At 37.9% G+C, this 17,139-nt stretch overlaps 1 protein-coding gene across 1 annotated transcript in view; it reads right to left on the bottom strand.

The window, feature by feature from the left end:
* Positions 1-16,445, bottom strand: part of Gm34521 (predicted gene, 34521) — a 113,335-nt gene extending 96,890 nt beyond the window's left edge. Inside the window, exons 1-2 of the mRNA XM_006528371.2 lie at positions 16,232-16,445; positions 1,136-1,256 (exon numbers count right to left, since the gene is read on the bottom strand). Coding sequence (XP_006528434.1) covers positions 1,136-1,256; positions 16,232-16,387 — 277 coding nt within the window. The 5' untranslated portion in view covers positions 16,388-16,445. The remainder of the gene's footprint in view (positions 1-1,135; positions 1,257-16,231) is intronic.
* Between the last annotated feature and the right edge of the window lie 694 nt (positions 16,446-17,139).

Genomic DNA, 17,139 nt, shown 5'->3' with positions numbered 1-17,139 from the left:
TTGACACAGCTGGAGTTATCACAGAGAAAGGAGCTTCAGTTGAGGAAATGCCTCCATGAGATCCAGCTGTAAGGCATTTCCTCAATTAGTGGTCAAGGGGGAAAGGCCCCTTGTGGGTGGAGCCATCTCTGGGCTGGTAGTCTTGGGTTTTATAAGAGAGCAGGCTGAACAAGACAGGAGAAGCAAGCCAGTAAAGAACATCCCTCCATGGCTTATGCATCAGCTCCTGCTTTCTGATCTGCTTGAGTTTCAGTGCTGACTTCCTTTGGTGATGAACAGCAGTATGGAAGTGTAAGCCAAATAAACCCTTTCCTCCCCAACTTGCTTCTTGGTCATGATGTTTGTGCAGGAATAGAAACCTCGACTAAGGCAGTTGTTAAGTGTTTGCTTAGCATGTATAAAGTGATGATGGGTTAAAGTCCAGGGCCATAAATGAACGGGGCAAACCATATACACATTAAAACAAACAAAAAAAAATAGTATTGCCTTCCAAATCTGAGAGTTTTATTATATACATATATTGTTACTGTAAAGCATCTCCTTCAATTTCTATGTAAGAGATTAATTTTGAAGCTGAGATAAGGACTTACTCTTTTTTTCTCTTATTTTTTTATTACGTATTTTCCTCAATTACATTTCCAATGCTATCCCAAAAGTCTCCCAAACCCTCCCCCCCCCACTCCCCTACCCACCCATCCCCATTTTTGGCCCTGGTGTTCCCCTGTACTGGGGCATATAAAGTTTGCCTGTCCAGTGGGCCTCTCTTTCCAGTGATACATATGCATCTAGATTCAAGAGCTCCGGGGTACTGGTTAGTTCATAATGTTGCAAGTACGGGGTTGCAGATCTCTTTAGCTCCTTGGATATTTTCTCTAGCTCCTCCATTGGGGGCCCTGTGATCCATCCAATAGTTGACTGTAAGCATCCACTTCTGTGTTTGTTAGGCCCCGGCCTAGTCTCTCAAGAGACGGCTATATCATGGTCCTTGCACCAAGTGCTTGCTAGTGTATGCAATGGTGTCATCGTTTGGAGGCTAATTATGATGGATCCCTGGATATGGCAGTCTCTTGATGGTCCATCCTTTTGTCTCAGGACTTACTTTTAATACACACATCACAAAATATCTTATACTCACTAAACCAATATCTCCAAACTGAAGTTTGTGGATCATCACCAAAAAACCAGCACCGCCAGAAGAAGCCTTCATAATGGTAAATCACTGACATTTCTTCATTGTCTCTTATGTCTTCATCATACTATGAAATAAAATATTTAAAATTTTCAATTATGGTCCTATACATGACTTGCTTTTGCACAAATTCTACAAAATACTGGAATATCACTTATGACAGGTTAAGAAATGCATTTTTTAGAATAAGCTTCTGGCATTTTGTTTAATCCAGTATTTATTCCTAATGTGTACAACCAAACATCTTGCTGACTTGAATATTCTAATTCATTTTGTTTTGGTAGGTGTTATGATTCTGTCATTTTGAATGAACATATAAGTAATATCTTCCCTGGTAGTTAATAGACATTAATTTGAATTGTAAGGATATTTTCTTTAATTAGAAAACAGGAAAGGCTTAGTATTTTTAATGTTTTGTGAGATGTCAATGAATGATATTTATACATGTTCATACATGATATTTATACAGGAATTATGTCTGAGCTTTTTGAAATATTAAATGATGAATAAGGTTTGTATAAGGAGTATTATAGGACAAGGCAAGGGGAGGGGGAGGGATAACTAACACTGAGGATAATTTAAAAAGCCATGTGGAAACAACTATTGTATAAACATCCTATAGCTGCATGTGTGCTTGTATACACACACACACACACACACACACACACACACACACACGAGTGTAAATTGGTGACTGGATGTTACCTGAAAACTCCCTCCCTGTTGATTAGCTTTCATAATCCCAGAAAGCATAAAGGACACATGGAAGAAAGACCTTAACCAGTTGTGCCAGCTATAAGTAGTCATAACAACTGGACTTAAAAGAAATTCCCATTAGTATATTAGTGGCATTAATATTGTGCGGGTAAGTAACTGCTCTCTTATTGAATTTAAGGCCTAATCCACAGAAGGAAATGCATGCCTGATACTATATATCTGGCCCACACCCATGGCTGGGGATCTCATCCATTATTACTATTCTTTACATAATTGACTTAGTATTAAACCTACTTCTAAATAATACTCTAGCTCCATATTAATAAATTAGTTTAATTCTCAGTCCTCATCAAAATGTATCTATATACTAGACTGTGACTAACATGGAGGCTCACAACTGGTCAAAGTAAAGAGAATAAGTGTCTTATGAATGCTCCACTATAAATGAGATCTATATCACACCCCACCCCACAAGACTTAGGAAAAATTGCAGAAGAATAATCAAAAGATTTTAAACACAACAAATACATAGAGCGGGGTTGGGTTGGAGCAGTGTCTTCCAGAAATTACAAGGCCTGTGCACTAAAGGACCCATGTGGTTTCTTGTATAGATTTCAGTTAGTCAACATTCTGTCATATATAAGATATGGATAAATTAGCTGTCACCCACCCCACAGCTGAAGAACTATTCACAGTTGGTGACTGTTACTGATGGGGAGAGTTAGTTTCCTTTAGGGGTATGGTCTCTGATATATTGATCATGCTTCACTGGATATGCCTATATGCATGCATACGTGGGTAACAAAATTTAACCTTGGTGAGTCACTTAGAAAAAGAGGACCTGTAGTTTGGGCTGAAAACATTAGTAGAGTCATACAGAAGGAGTTGAAGAGAGAAAGGTGAGTACATATGACAGAAATAAATTGTTATGAATGCAAGCCTCTTTGATTAGTTGTGCAGCATAAGAAAAACATGTAAGCAGAAATAGTCAAGGAATATGAGATAAAGTATTAGCAACAACTCAATATATTTTTCCTCTGTGTTTTGATTTATGCCTATTTTAAAAGATTATAGTATATTATGAGGACAAGTTAAAAATATTTGTAATATCATACTTTTACATTGTTCTTTGCATGTTCCATATAGCTAAAATATAGTTTTTCCTATGTAATTCTATATCAGATAACATAAACAAATCCACTATGCTCTAATAATTTACTATTTTTAATTCATTACTTTTATCAGTTTTTATTTGTAGGCAATACAACAATATTGTTAATATTACTCTCAACATGGAAATACTACAGAGAATGTCCACAGTAATAAGTAACAGCATCATCCATAAAGGTATTTTCTTTATTCAAACATGAGCTTATTAATTAAATCCCTTGATGGTGACTATATCAGTATTTGTTAGAAATTTTCTCATGAATTTAAATGAATCATGATGAAGTGTATGCCTCGAAAATACAAACTCATTTTCTTTCTAATTGTTAAGTGTGTATACTTTTGATGACTTACAAATACACTGTTACGAAGAGAGAAGAAACATTAAGTAATTAGCAGACTCACTAGTAATTACTTCTTGTTTATGGACCATTCAGTCTAGAGCTGATATTTGTTTTGTCCATACACATGGACAATGCAAAATATATCCCAAAGTAATAAAATAATGAATACATGATTGGTAGAGCACTAGACTATGACAGAAGAAATTCTAAGCTTTGGTTGTTTCTCAGTTTCAAATTCTATGAGTTCAGGTATGTGCTTTGCCTTTTGAAGCACCAATATCTTCTATGGTAAAATCCATTAAGTAACTAAAACTCATACCAGCTACATTTTAGTCTATGTACTATATGCTGTGAATGCCAAATGGATTTTGCAAGCAATACTATAATCATAATGTGATTTAAAAAGTAGTGAGATGTTTTCCCTGGTCCTTGCTTCTGGGGCAGACTCCTAGTTGGTGTGCTCCCTTGAAGACACCATATCTTTTTTTTCCATTTTTTATTAGGTATTTAGCTCATTTACATTTCTAATGCTATACCAAAAGTCCCCCATACCCACCCACCCCCCCTCCCCTACCTACCCACTCCCCCTTTTTGGCCCTGGCGTTCCCCTGTACTGGGGCATATAAAGTTTGCAAGTCCAATGGGCCTCTCTTTCCAGTGATGGCCGACTAGGCCATCTCTTGATACATATGCAGCTAGAGTCAAGAGCTCTGAGGTACTGGTTAGTTCATAATGTTGTTCCACCTATAGGGTTGCAGATCCCTTTATCTCCTTGGGTACTTTCTCTAGCTCCTCCATTGGGAGCCCTGTGATCCATCCATTAGCTGACTGTGAGCATCCACTTCTGTGTTTGCTAGGCCCCGGCATAGTCTCACAAGAGACAGCTACATCTGCGTCCTTTCGATAAAATCTCATATCTTGATCCATCCTAGAGAACCCGATGCACACAGCAATTGAGAACACACTGCATTCAGTGCAGTGAATCAGTTGAAGACCCTCTGCACTCAGAGCAGTTGAGGATAAGTTGTACTTGGACCACTTGGACAACACCTTGACTATTCCACTGAAGATCCAAGAGTCTGAAGTCCTCCCAGGAGATCTACTGCTGTCAGGGAAACAGATAAGCAGCTTCTCTGACCCTGTGAAGAGCCCCTAATTGAAAGGCCCCACAGGTGGTCTCAAACAGCCAGGGGCACAGACCTACTGGGAGACCTGAAGCAACCCAGGGACAAAAGAAGCAGACTCCAGAAAGTTACCCAGACCAACAAACACCAGGGATATCCAGATGGCGAAAAGCAAGGCCTTGGCAGACATCTTGGTTCAGGGACTCTGCCTAGAGTAGTCTGCACAGGTAAGAGTGTGGACTACAGAACCTAACAACTTCTGGGAAAGGCGGGAGCCACAGCGCTTCTGAGGCAGCCCCCTTTTCAGGCCCCAGACATCTGGGCACCTTCCTGGCCAGAGGATAGGTGTCCGCCCGGCCCTAGAGGGCTTTACCTGAGCATTAGTGGCAGACATATTGGTTCCGGGACTCCGAGGAGTGTAGTCTGCACAGGTGAGAGTGTGGATTACAGAAGCTAACAGCTTCTGGGACAGGCAGAATACACACAGCTTCTAGGACAGGTCCTGTTTTGGGCCTTCATCTTCTGCCAGGAGGGAGGTCCGAACGCCAGATATCTGTGAACCTTCCCTGTAAGAGGAGATCTTGCCTGCATAGAGTGCTCTGACCACTGAAATTCAGCAGAGAGATCTAGTCTCCCAGCTCTTCTGATAGAGGCTAACAGAATCACAAGAGGAAAAATCTCTAACCAGAGACAACTAAATCAACAAACTCCAGAGATTACCAGATGGTGAAAGGTGAACATAAGAATCTTACTAACAGAAACCAAGACCACTCACCATCATCAGAACCCAGCACTCCCACCTCGCCCAGTCCAGGACACCCCAACATACCCAAAAAGCTAGACCCAGATTTAAAAGCATATCTCATGATGATGGTATAGGACATCAAGAAGGACTTTAATAAATCACTTAAAGAAATACAGAAGAACACTGCTAAACAGGTAGAAGACCTTAAAAAGGAAGCACAAAAATCCCTTAAAGAATTGCAGAAAAACACGACCAAAGAGATGATGGAATTGAATAAAACCATCCAAGACCTAAAAATGGAAGTAGACACAATAAAGAAAACCCAAAGTGAGGCAACGCTGGAGATAGAAACCCTAGGAAAGAAATCTGGAACCATAGATGTGAGCATCAGCAACAGAATACAAGAGATGAAAGAGAGAATCTCAGGTGCAGAAGATTCCATAGAGAACATCTGCACAACAATCAAAGAAAATAGAAAATGCAAAAAGATCCTAACTCAAAACATCCAGGAAATCCAACACACAATGAGAAGACCAAACCTACAGATAAAAGGAGTGGATGAGAATGAAGATTTTCAACTCAAAGGGCCAGCAAATATCTTCAAAAAAAGTATAGAAGAAAACTTCCCAAAACTAAAGAAAGACATGCCCATTAATATACAAGAAGCCTACAGAACTCCAAAAAGACTGGACCAGAAAAGAAATTCCTCCAGAAACAAAATAATCAAAACAACAAATGCACTAAATAAAGATAGAATATTAAAAGCAGTAAGGGAAAAGGTCAAGTAACATAAAAAGGCAAGGCTATCAGATTTACACCAGATTTTTCACCAGAGACTATGAAAGTCAGAAGAGCCTGGACAGATGTTATAGAGACACTAAGAGAACACAAATGCCAACCCAGGCTACTATACCCAGCCAAACTTTCAATTACCTTAGACGGAGAAACAAAAGTATTCCAAGACAAAACCAAATTCACACATTATCTTTCCAGGAATCCTGCCTTTCAAAGATAATAACAGAAAAAAACAATACAAGGACAAAAACAATGCCCTAGAAAAAGCAAGAAGGTAATCCCTTAACAAACCTAAAAGAAGACAGCCACAAGAACAGAATGCAAACTTTAACACCAAAAATAATAGGAAGCAGCAATTACTTTTCTTTAATATCTCTCAATATCAATGGACTCAACTCCCCAATAAAAAGACATAGACTAACAGAATGGCTACACAAACAGGACCCAACATTTTGCTGCTTACAAGAAACCCATCTCAGGGGAAAAGATAGACACTACCTCAGAGTAAAAGGCTGGAAAATAATTTTCCAAGGAAATGGTCTGAGGAAACAAGCTGTAGTAGCCATTCAAATACCTGATAAAATTGATTTCCAAACCAAAGTCATCAAAAAAGAAAAGGAGGGGCACTTCATACTCATCAAAGGTAAAATCTTCCAAGAGGAACTCTGAATTCTGAATATCTATGCTCCAAATACAAGGGCAGCCACATTCATTAAAGAAACTTTAGTAAAGCTCAAAGCACACATTGCACCTCACAAAATAATAGTGGGGACTTCAACACACCACTTTCACCAATGGACAGATCATGGAAACAGAAACAAAACAGGGACACAGTGAAACTAACAGAAGTTTTGAAACAAATGGATCTAACAGATATGTACAGAACATGTTTTCCAAAAACAAAAGGATATACTTTCTTCTCAGCACCTCATGGTATCTTCTCAAAAATTGACCACATAATTGGTCACAAAACAAGCCTCAACATATACAAAAATATAGAAATTGTCCCATGCATCCTATCAGATCACCATGGACTAAGGCTGATATTCAATAACAAAATAAATAATAGCCAACATTCACGTGGAAAAAGAACAACACTCTTCTCAAAGATACCTTGATCAAGGAAGGAATAAAGAAAGAAATCAAGGATTTTTGGAGTTTAATGAAAATGAAGAAACAACATACCCAAACTTGTGGGAAACAATGAAAGCATTTCCTAGAGGAAAACTCATAGCTCTGAGTGCCTCCAAAAAGAAACTAGAGAGAGCACGCATTGGCAGCTTGAAAACACACCTAAAAGCTCTAGAACAAAAGGAAGCAAATTCACCCAAGAGGAGTAGAGAGCAGGAAATAATCAAACTTGGGGGCGAAATCAACCAAGTGGAAAAAAGGACTATTCAAAGAATCAACAAAATGAGGAGCTGGTTCTTTGAGAAAATAGACAAGATAGATAAACCCTTAGCCAGAGTCTCTAGAGGGTACAGGGAAAGCATCCTAATTAACAAAGTCAGAAATGAAAATTGCAATATAACGACAGATCCTGGAGAAATCCAAAATACCATCAGATCCTTCTACAAAGGGCTATATTCAACAAAACTGGATAACCTGAATGAAATGGACAAGTTTCTAGACAAATACCAGGTACCAAAGTTAAATAAAGATCAGATTAATGATCTAAACAGTCCTATATCCCCTAAAGAAATAGAAGCAGTTATTAATAGTCTCCCAACAACAACAACAACAAAAAAGGCCAGGACCAGATGGGTTTAGTGCAGAGTTCTATCAGAACTTCAAAGAAGATTTAATTCCAGTTCTTCACAAACTATTCCACAAAATAGAAGCAGAAGGTACCCTACACAATTCATTCTTGAAGCCACAATTACTCTGATACCTAAAACCACAAAGAGACCCAACAAGATAGAGAACTTCAGACCAATTTCCCTTATGAATATCGATGCAAAAATACTTAATCAAGTTCTCTCTCTAACCGAATCCAAGAACACATAAAAACAATAATCCATCATGGCCAAGTAGGATTCATCCCAGGGATGCAGGGATGGTTCAATATATAAAAATCCATCAACATAATCCACTATATAAACAAACTCAAAGACAAAAACCACATGATCATCTCCAAATAATGCGGAGAAAGCATTTGACAAAATCCAACACCCATTCATGATAAAAGTCTTGGAAAGATCAGGAATTCAAAGCCCAAACCTAAAAATGATAAAAAGCAATCTACAGCAAACCAGTAGCCAACATCAAAGTAAATGGTGAGAAGCTTGAAGCAATCCCACTAAAATCAGGGACTAGATAAGGCTGCCCACTTTCTCCCTACCTATTCAACATTGTACTTGAAGTCCTACGCAGAGCAATTCAACAACAAAAGGAGTTCAAGGGGATACAAATTGGAAAGGAAGAAGTCAAAATATCACTTTTTGCAGATAATATGATAGTATATATAAGTGACCCTAAAAATTCCACCAGAGAACTCCTAAACCTGATAAACAGCTTCAATGAAGTAGCTTGATATAAAATTAACTCAAACAAGTCAATGGCCCTTCTCTACACAAAGAATAAACAGGCTGAGAAAGAAATTAGGGAAATAACACCCTTCTCAATAGTCACAAATAACATAAAATATCTTGGCATGACTCTAACTAAGGGAGTGAAAGATCTGTATGAAAAGAACTTCAAGTCTCTGAAGAAAGAAATTAAAGAAGATCTCAGAAGATGGAAAGATCTCCCATGCTCATGGATTGGCAGGATCAATATAGTAAAAATGGCTATCTTGCCAAAAGCAATCTACAGATTCAATGCAATCCCCATCAAAATTCCAACTCAATTCTTCAACAAATTAGAAAGGGCAATCTGCAAATTCATCGGGAATAACAAAAAACCTAAGATAGCAAAAACTCTGCTGAAGGATAAAAAAACCTCTGGTGGAATCACCATGCCTGACCTAAAGCTGACTACAGAGCAATTGTGATAAAAACTGCATGGTACTGGTATAGGGACAGACAAGTAGACCAATGGAATAGAACTGAAGACCCAGAAATGAACCCACACACCTATGGTCATTTGATCTTTGACAACGGATCAAAAACCATCTAGTGGGAAAGAGACAGCATCTTCAATAAATGGTGCTGGCACAACTGGAGGTTATCATGTAGAAGAATGCAAATTGATCCATTCCTATCTCCTTGTACTAAGGTCAAATCTAAGTGGATTAAGGAACTCCACATAAAACCAGAGACACTGAAACTTATAGAGGAGAAAGTAAGGAAAATCCTCAAAGATATGGGTAGAGGGGAAAAATTCCTGAATAGAACAGCAGTGGCTTGTGCTATAAGATCGAGAATAGACAAATGAGACCTCATAAAATTGCAAAGCTTTTGTAAAGCAAAAGACACCTTCAATTAGATAAAAATGCCACCAACGGATTGGGAAAAAATCTTTACCTATCTTAAATCAGAAAGGGGAGTGGGTGGGTGAGGAAGCGTATGGGGGACTTTTGGGATAGCATTGGAAATGTAAATGAAATAAATACCCCCAAAAAATCATACAAGGTAGATGCAAACACAATCGAACAAAATCCCCACCCATTTTTCAGTCTCTGGCTGAATCTTTCACGCACTATGAAAGCCAATTCTGAGTACACCCAACTCTTGTGAAAGAACACAAACTGGAAACAATGAAAAGAAAGCCTATTTAGTCCCAAATCAGAGGAAGCCTGCCTGTTAGGATAAAGGATAGAGCAGGAAGTGAAGATCCACTTAAATATATTTAAGGGCAGGGGGATCTCTGTGATATCGAGGGTAGTCTAGTCTACAACAAAAAAATTGCCTGGATTACTGGCAAGAAAAAACACACAATTAACAATACATATCCTATGCTTTTACAGCAGACTAGATAAATGCATATTTGGAAAACAGCTGTGTAAAAAATGTAGTAAGACACACATTTAAATAACTAACATTACTTAGATTTGTATTAAAAAGTCAGACCCCACAAGCAGGCCATCATGTACTTAGGTGATGCCATGTGATTCTTCTCTCTATTTTAGTTGGTCAATAAAATGTTAGAGCCTATGATTGGGTACTGGAGGGAAAAGGTTGGACTGGAGGCTCAAAAGGGGGTGGTTGGTAGAGGAAGAAAAAGAAAGAAAGAAGAGGGGAGGAGAAAGCCATATGGACCAGAACCACGTGACCAGGAGAAACCATAAGTAATAAAGAGTCATAGCGTTGGGAAATAAGTTAGTATTGAATTAGATTTGCCCAATGGTCAGGAGCCATAATGGGACAAACTAATAACTAGCAGGTGATCATCCTGAAATAGCCTTCTTCAGATTATTATATAATCTGTGGCAGGTGTGCCCTTATTAATCAAGGCTGTAAGGGATTCATTTTAGAAAAGATTCCTGCTATTAATATGCTTTTCCTGTTATTATTAAACACACACACACACACACACATATATATATATATATATATATATATATATATAAAACAATCACTAAGAAATAATAATTCCATAAAATAGAAAGAGAAGGAACAGTACCTAACTCGTTCTTTTATTCTTTTTCTTTTTTTATTAGACACTTTCTTCATTTACATTTCAAATGCTATCCTCACATTTTCTGTATCCATTCCTCTGTTGAGGGACATCTGTGTTCTTTCCAGCTTCTGGCTATTATAAATAAGGCTGCTATGAACATAGTGGAGCAGGTGTCCTTATTACAAGTTGGAACATCTTCTGGGTATATGCCCAGGAGAGGTATTTTCCCCTTTCCTAGTTTCCTCTCCGAAAATCCCCTATACCCTCCCCTCTCCCCCTGCTCCCCAACCCACACACTCCTGCTTCCTGGCCCCGGCATGCCCCTATACGGGGGCATATAATCTTCTCAAGACTAAGGGGCCTCTCATCCAAATGATGGCCAACTAGGCCATCTTCTGCTACATATTCAATAAGAGACACAAGCTCTTGGGGAGAGGTTACTGGTTAGTTCATATTGTTGTTTCTCCTATAGGGTTGCAGACCCCTTCAGCTCCTTGGGTACTTTCTCTAGCTCCTTCACTGGGGACCCTGTGTTCCATCCAATAGATGACTATGAGCATCCACTTCTGTATTTGCCAGGTACTGGCATAGCCTCACAGGAGACAGCTACATCAGTGTTCTGTCAGCAAAATCATGTTGGCATAGACAATAGTGTCTGGGTTTAGTGGTTATTTATGGGTGGATCCCTGGTTGGGGCAGTCTCTGGATGGTCCTTTCTTCAGTCTCAGATCCGAACATTCAATGAAGCCACAATTACTCTTATGCCTAAACCACACAAGGAAAAAAAAAAGAACTTCAGACCAATCTCACTTATAAATATTGATGCAAAAATACTCAATAAAATTCTTGCAAACCAAATTCAAGAACACATCAAAACCATCATTCACCACAATCAAGTAAGCTTCATCCAAGGGATTCAAGTTTGGTTTAATATATGAAAATCCATTAATGTAATCCACTATATAAACTAACTCAAAGAAAAAAAAATCACATGATTATCCCCTTAGATGAAGAAAAAGCATTTGACAAAATACAACACACCTTCATGTGAAAAGTATTGGAGAGATCAGGAATTCAAGGCCCATGCCTAAACATAATAAAAGCAATTTACTGCAAACGAACAGCCAATATCAAATTAAATGGAGACATACTTGAAGCAATCCCACTGAAATCAGGGACAAGACAAGGATGCCCACTCTCCCCATACCTCTTCAGTATTGTATTCAAAGTGTTATCTAGAACAATATGGCAACAAAAAGAGATCAAGGGGAAACAAATTGGTAAAGAAGAAATAAAGATACCACTATTTTGAAATGATTTGATAGTATACATAAGTGACCCCAAAAATTCTACCAGAGAACTTCTCCAGCTCATAAACAACTTCAGCAAAGTAGCCAGATATAAAATTAATTCAAATAAATCAGTAGCCTTCATTTATACAAATGATAAAAAGGCTGATAAAAAACTAGGAAAATATCTCCCTTCACAATAGCTACAAATAATATAAAATCTTTTAGGGTAACCCTAAACAAACAAGTGAAAGACCTGTATGACAATAATTTCAAGTATCTCATGAAAGAAATTGAAGAGGATATCAAAAAAATAGAGAGATCTACCATGCTCATGGATTGGCAGAATTAACATAATAAAAATGGCCATCTATAGATTCAATGAAATCCCCAACAAAATCCCAACATAATTCTTCAAAGAAAAGTAAAGAGTAATTCTCAAATTCATCTGGAAAGGCAAAAAAAAAAAAAAAAAAAAAAAACAGAATAGCAGAAACAATTCTTAACAATAAAAGAACAGCTGGAGGAATCACCATCCATAACCTCAAGCTTTACTGCAGTAGTGATAAAAACTGCATGGTCTTGGTACAGAGACAGACATGCTGATCAATCACTGGAATAGAATTAAAGACCCAGCAATAAAACCACACACTTAACAGTCATTGATCTTTGACAAACATGCCAAAAATATACAATGGAACAAAGAAAACATCTTCAATAAATAGTGCTGGTATAACTGGCTGTCTGTATGTAGAAGAATGGAAATAGACCCATTCTTGTCACCTGGTACAAAGCTCAAGTCCAAGTGAATCAAGGACCTCAACATAAAACCAGATACACTGAATCTAATAGAAGAGAAATTGGGAAAGATCCTTGAACTCATTGGCACAGGTGGAAATTCCCAAAACAGACCTACAGTGGCTCATTATCTAAGATCAAGAATTGATCACTGGGACCTCATAAAACTGGAAAGCTTCTGTAAGACAAAGGACATAGTCAATAAGACAAATTTGCAACCTACAGATTGGGAAAAAATCTTCACTAATCCCACATCCGATAGAGGGCTAATATCCAAAATATATAAAGAACTCAAGAAATTAATCACCAAAAAACCAAGCAACCCTATCAAAAAAAATGGAGTATAGAACTAAACCAAGAATTCACAACTGAGGAATCATGAATGGATAAGAAGCACCTAAAGAAATGGTCAAAATCCTTATTAATCAGAGAAATGCAAATCAAAATGGCCCTGAGATTCTACCTTTACACCATTTAGAATGGCTAAGATCAAAACCTCAGGTGACAACACATGTTGGAGAGGATGTGGAGAAAGAGGAACACTCCTCGATTGCTGGTGGGATTGCAAACTGGTACACAGCTCTGGAAATCAATCTAGAGTTTCCTCAGAAAATTGAAAATAGATCTACCTGAAGTTCTCAGCTATACCACTCTTGGGAATATAACCAAAAGATACCCCAGCATGCCACAAGGGCCAGTGTTCAACTGAGTTCATAGCTGCCTTATTTTTGATAGCCAGTAACTGGAAACAACCTAGATGTCCCACGACAAAAGAATGGATACAGAAAATGTGGTTCATTACACAATGGATTATTACTCAGCTATTAAGAACAAGGACAGCCTGAGTTTTGCAAGCAAATGGATAGCACTAGAAAATCTCATCCTGAGTGAGATAACAGACCCAAAAGGACATGCATAGTATGTACTCACTAAGTGGATATTAGCCAAAAAAAAATACAGAATACCCAAGATATAGTCCACAGAACTGAAAAAGTTCAACAAGCTGAAGTGCCCAAATGAGGATGACTCAGTCCCACTTGGGATGGTGAAGAAAGCAATCACAAGTGGGGAGGGAGGGAGGGAGGGACTTAGGACAGAATGTGGGAAAGTGGAAGGGGGTGGGGGAGAGGGGAACCTGATCTGGTATTGGGTGAGGGAAAAGGACTGAAGCCCTGAGGGCTAGCAGAAAGAATGGAAACAAGCAACCTCAGGAGATAGGAGGTTGGGAGGACCCTCCAGAATACACTAGAGTCCTGGGAGGCAAGAGATTCTCAGGACTCAAAGGGAGGAACATTAGATGAAATGCCAAACAATAGGGAGAGGAACTTATAGAGCCTACCTCCAGCTGGAATACAGGATATCAAGTGAGGGATGCAGTTGTCATCCCAGAGTCACAACTCTAATTCATAATTGTTCCTATCAGAAAGAATTACATGAATAGAAATGGAGAGGAGCCTGAGGGAAAAAATGACCAGTGACAGGCCCTAAGTGTGATCCAGCTCAAGGTGAGGTCCCAAGGACTGACACAGATGCTATGGAGCGCTCAGAAAAAGGGACCTATCATGACTGCCCTCCAAAAGACCCACCAAGCAGCTGAAAAAGTCAGATGCAGATATCTGCACCCAACGAATGGACAGAAGCAGCTGACCCCTGTTGTTGAAATAGGGGAGGTTGAAAGAAGCTGAGGAGAAGGGGGATCCTGTGGGAGAACCAGTAGTCTCAATTAATCTGGACCCCTGAGATCTCTCAAACACTGGACCACCAAACAGATAGCATACACCAGCTGATATGAGGCCCCCAACATACATACAGTAGAGGCTTTCCATGTCTATGTTCATTCAGAGATGTTTCACCTAACCCTCAAGATACTAGATGCCCCAGGGGCTTTAGAGGTCAGGTGTTATGGGGGTGGGGACATCCAAGTGGAGACAAGGGGGTGGGTAGGAGGAATGGAATGTGGAACAGTCAGAGGGTAGACAGAGTGGTGGGGGGATAAAATATGGAGTGTAAAAAAATTAATTAATTGATTTAAAATTTTCAAGAAAAAAGTGAGATAAATGATATCAAATTCTAGTAGCACTAGTTGATTTCAAATATGATAACCAGTTATAAATTTCTATTTGGCATCTGCAGACGTTGCTCAGGGCTGTCTATCATTGTTTCCTGAGGAGTATGAGCAAATTGTATCTAATCACAGTTTAAAGGGAGTATATGGAAGCCTAGATAATATTCTATAAGAGAAACCAGGAATGTGTCCCTCATCCCTCCAAAAATGTCTCTCAAGTTAAATAATTCATCATTTAATAATGAATCCACCATTAAAAATGTATTTACTTAGAGTCAGCCATAGAAGCTTACATTTGTAATTAAAATACTCAAGGAGATAGAGGAAAAGGGATCACAAGTTTGATAGTAGCCTGGGTTGTAATGTGAGACTATATTTCATAAAACAAGAAGCAAGCAAATGAAAGTAAATGTATTCCAGGATCTCTGTAGAAAGAATATGCCCTTAGAAATGGTTTCACGTTAAAAGTAATTCACATTGAAAAATCAGTAAGTCCTCTGTAACATTAATCCTAAAATCCTTTAATAATGATACATGTGATTGTGATGAATGTGTACTAACTAGAAATTTCAGAAATGGTTGATCTTTGAAAAGTAAAGTCATACAAAAACAAAGAATGGTAGCAATGGAGGTCAAACTGAATTTTTTTAAATAACCAGGTCTGGTATTAAAACATTCCTTATCGACACCACTTCGTAGTGAGTCATACTTGGTTTAGGTTTTTCTTTCTTTCTTTCTGTTTGTTTGTTTGTTTGCTTGTTTGTTTGCTTTTGTAGTTTTTTTCTTTACTGGAGAACTGCTTCAAATGGTAAGTGCATCTTCAATATGAAGACATTCCAAAAAAAATAACCTGGTTAACAGTGGATGATGAGCAGTTTTATAATATAATTGTATGTTAATTTTCTGAAATATAAGTTGGAGCAAAGCTTTTGACTCCACTGTAAACTTATCAATAAAATAGCCTGTCATAGCAGACTACAGTTACAGAATAGCAGTGAAACTGACATATGTCAGGCCTGAAGTGAAAATATTTCCTTCTGAGCACTCATCTGGGGAAATGTCTTTTAAATCTATGAACTGGACCAAACTTTTGAGTTGTTTTCTCCCTCAAATTTCTACATTACTTTTAAGAAGTAAAATAATTTAAAAGTCAGAAGAAGGACATTTTTTTCAAACTAACCAACCAAAGTAACATGTTTTAATATGAGAACAAACCTGCAACAATATCCATTCAACCTAGATTCCTTGCTTCCCAGCTTACCCTGGGTTTCATATCTACTTAGTCTGAATCAGCTTAGAACAAAAACCATTAAAATTAAAAATAAACATTATGAAAATAAAGCCCTCTAATATATAGGTTTTTTTCAAATTATGACCCTCCTTTAATGGGTAACTAAAGTCCCACAATATTTAAAGAATACATTAGATTTCTGGTTACCTCTTCTTCAATATCCAAAGTTCCATTGTTAGAATCAAAACTTCCACAAGTCTCTGTTGCAAGTAACCAATATTCAGTTCCAAATGCTACCAAAAACAGAGTAACGCCAATAGCACCAACAATTCCTGCCACAAGAGCAGTGGTTCCAATCTTCATGATAGAAGTACTATATTCTTTGCTAAAATTGCATGCAGAAGAAGCACTGAAATGAGCAGTTGCTAAAGCACAGCCTGTGGGTCTCAATAGAAGTCACTATTTTAAGACTAGGATTAGCATCTTTTTGTGGTTGGTCTAGGTTTCACCAGGCTGTGGGAGAAGAGCTATTAAAAGCAGATGACCTGGTTCAATTAAGCCAATGGTGTATCTAACATAAATCTGCCCCCCTCTCACACACAGATAAGCATATACAGACAGATCAGTTCCATACAATAATTAACAATAGATAAATGAAAGTAAACCAGCAACTTCTATCTCTAAGTGAAATTAGTGAAATCTATAAATAAACATTTACGCTGAGGAAAGATCAGAGATTGTAATGATTACCTGGGAAATTCTAATAAACATCACTTAGTAGTAAATGTGTACAAATAACTATATAATATATAGTATAAAACACAGTACATACATATTGGCTTTGAAGACTCATCACTACATCTATGAACACAACTCTGTACTAATGGAAGGAACACTTTAAATTTAACTGTTAAAGAAAAGATTACCATTTCTCCTCTAATAGCTATAATTCTTTAACTATAAGTTGATGTAAGAACTAAAGTATGCAGGTATTAAGAAAGATATATAAATCAAATTATTTATTTATTCAAGTTTTAATTGTATTTGGAAAACAGCTCCAGAATATGAGATCAGAGGTCCTCTTTATTAACAGGGATAGACCAGTGAGTGGCCAG

This window comes from Mus musculus, chromosome X, assembly GCF_000001635.26.
Source record: "Mus musculus strain C57BL/6J chromosome X, GRCm38.p6 C57BL/6J".
Lineage (NCBI taxonomy): Eukaryota > Metazoa > Chordata > Mammalia > Rodentia > Muridae > Mus > Mus musculus.
This window is presented reverse-complemented; position numbering and strand designations above follow the sequence as displayed.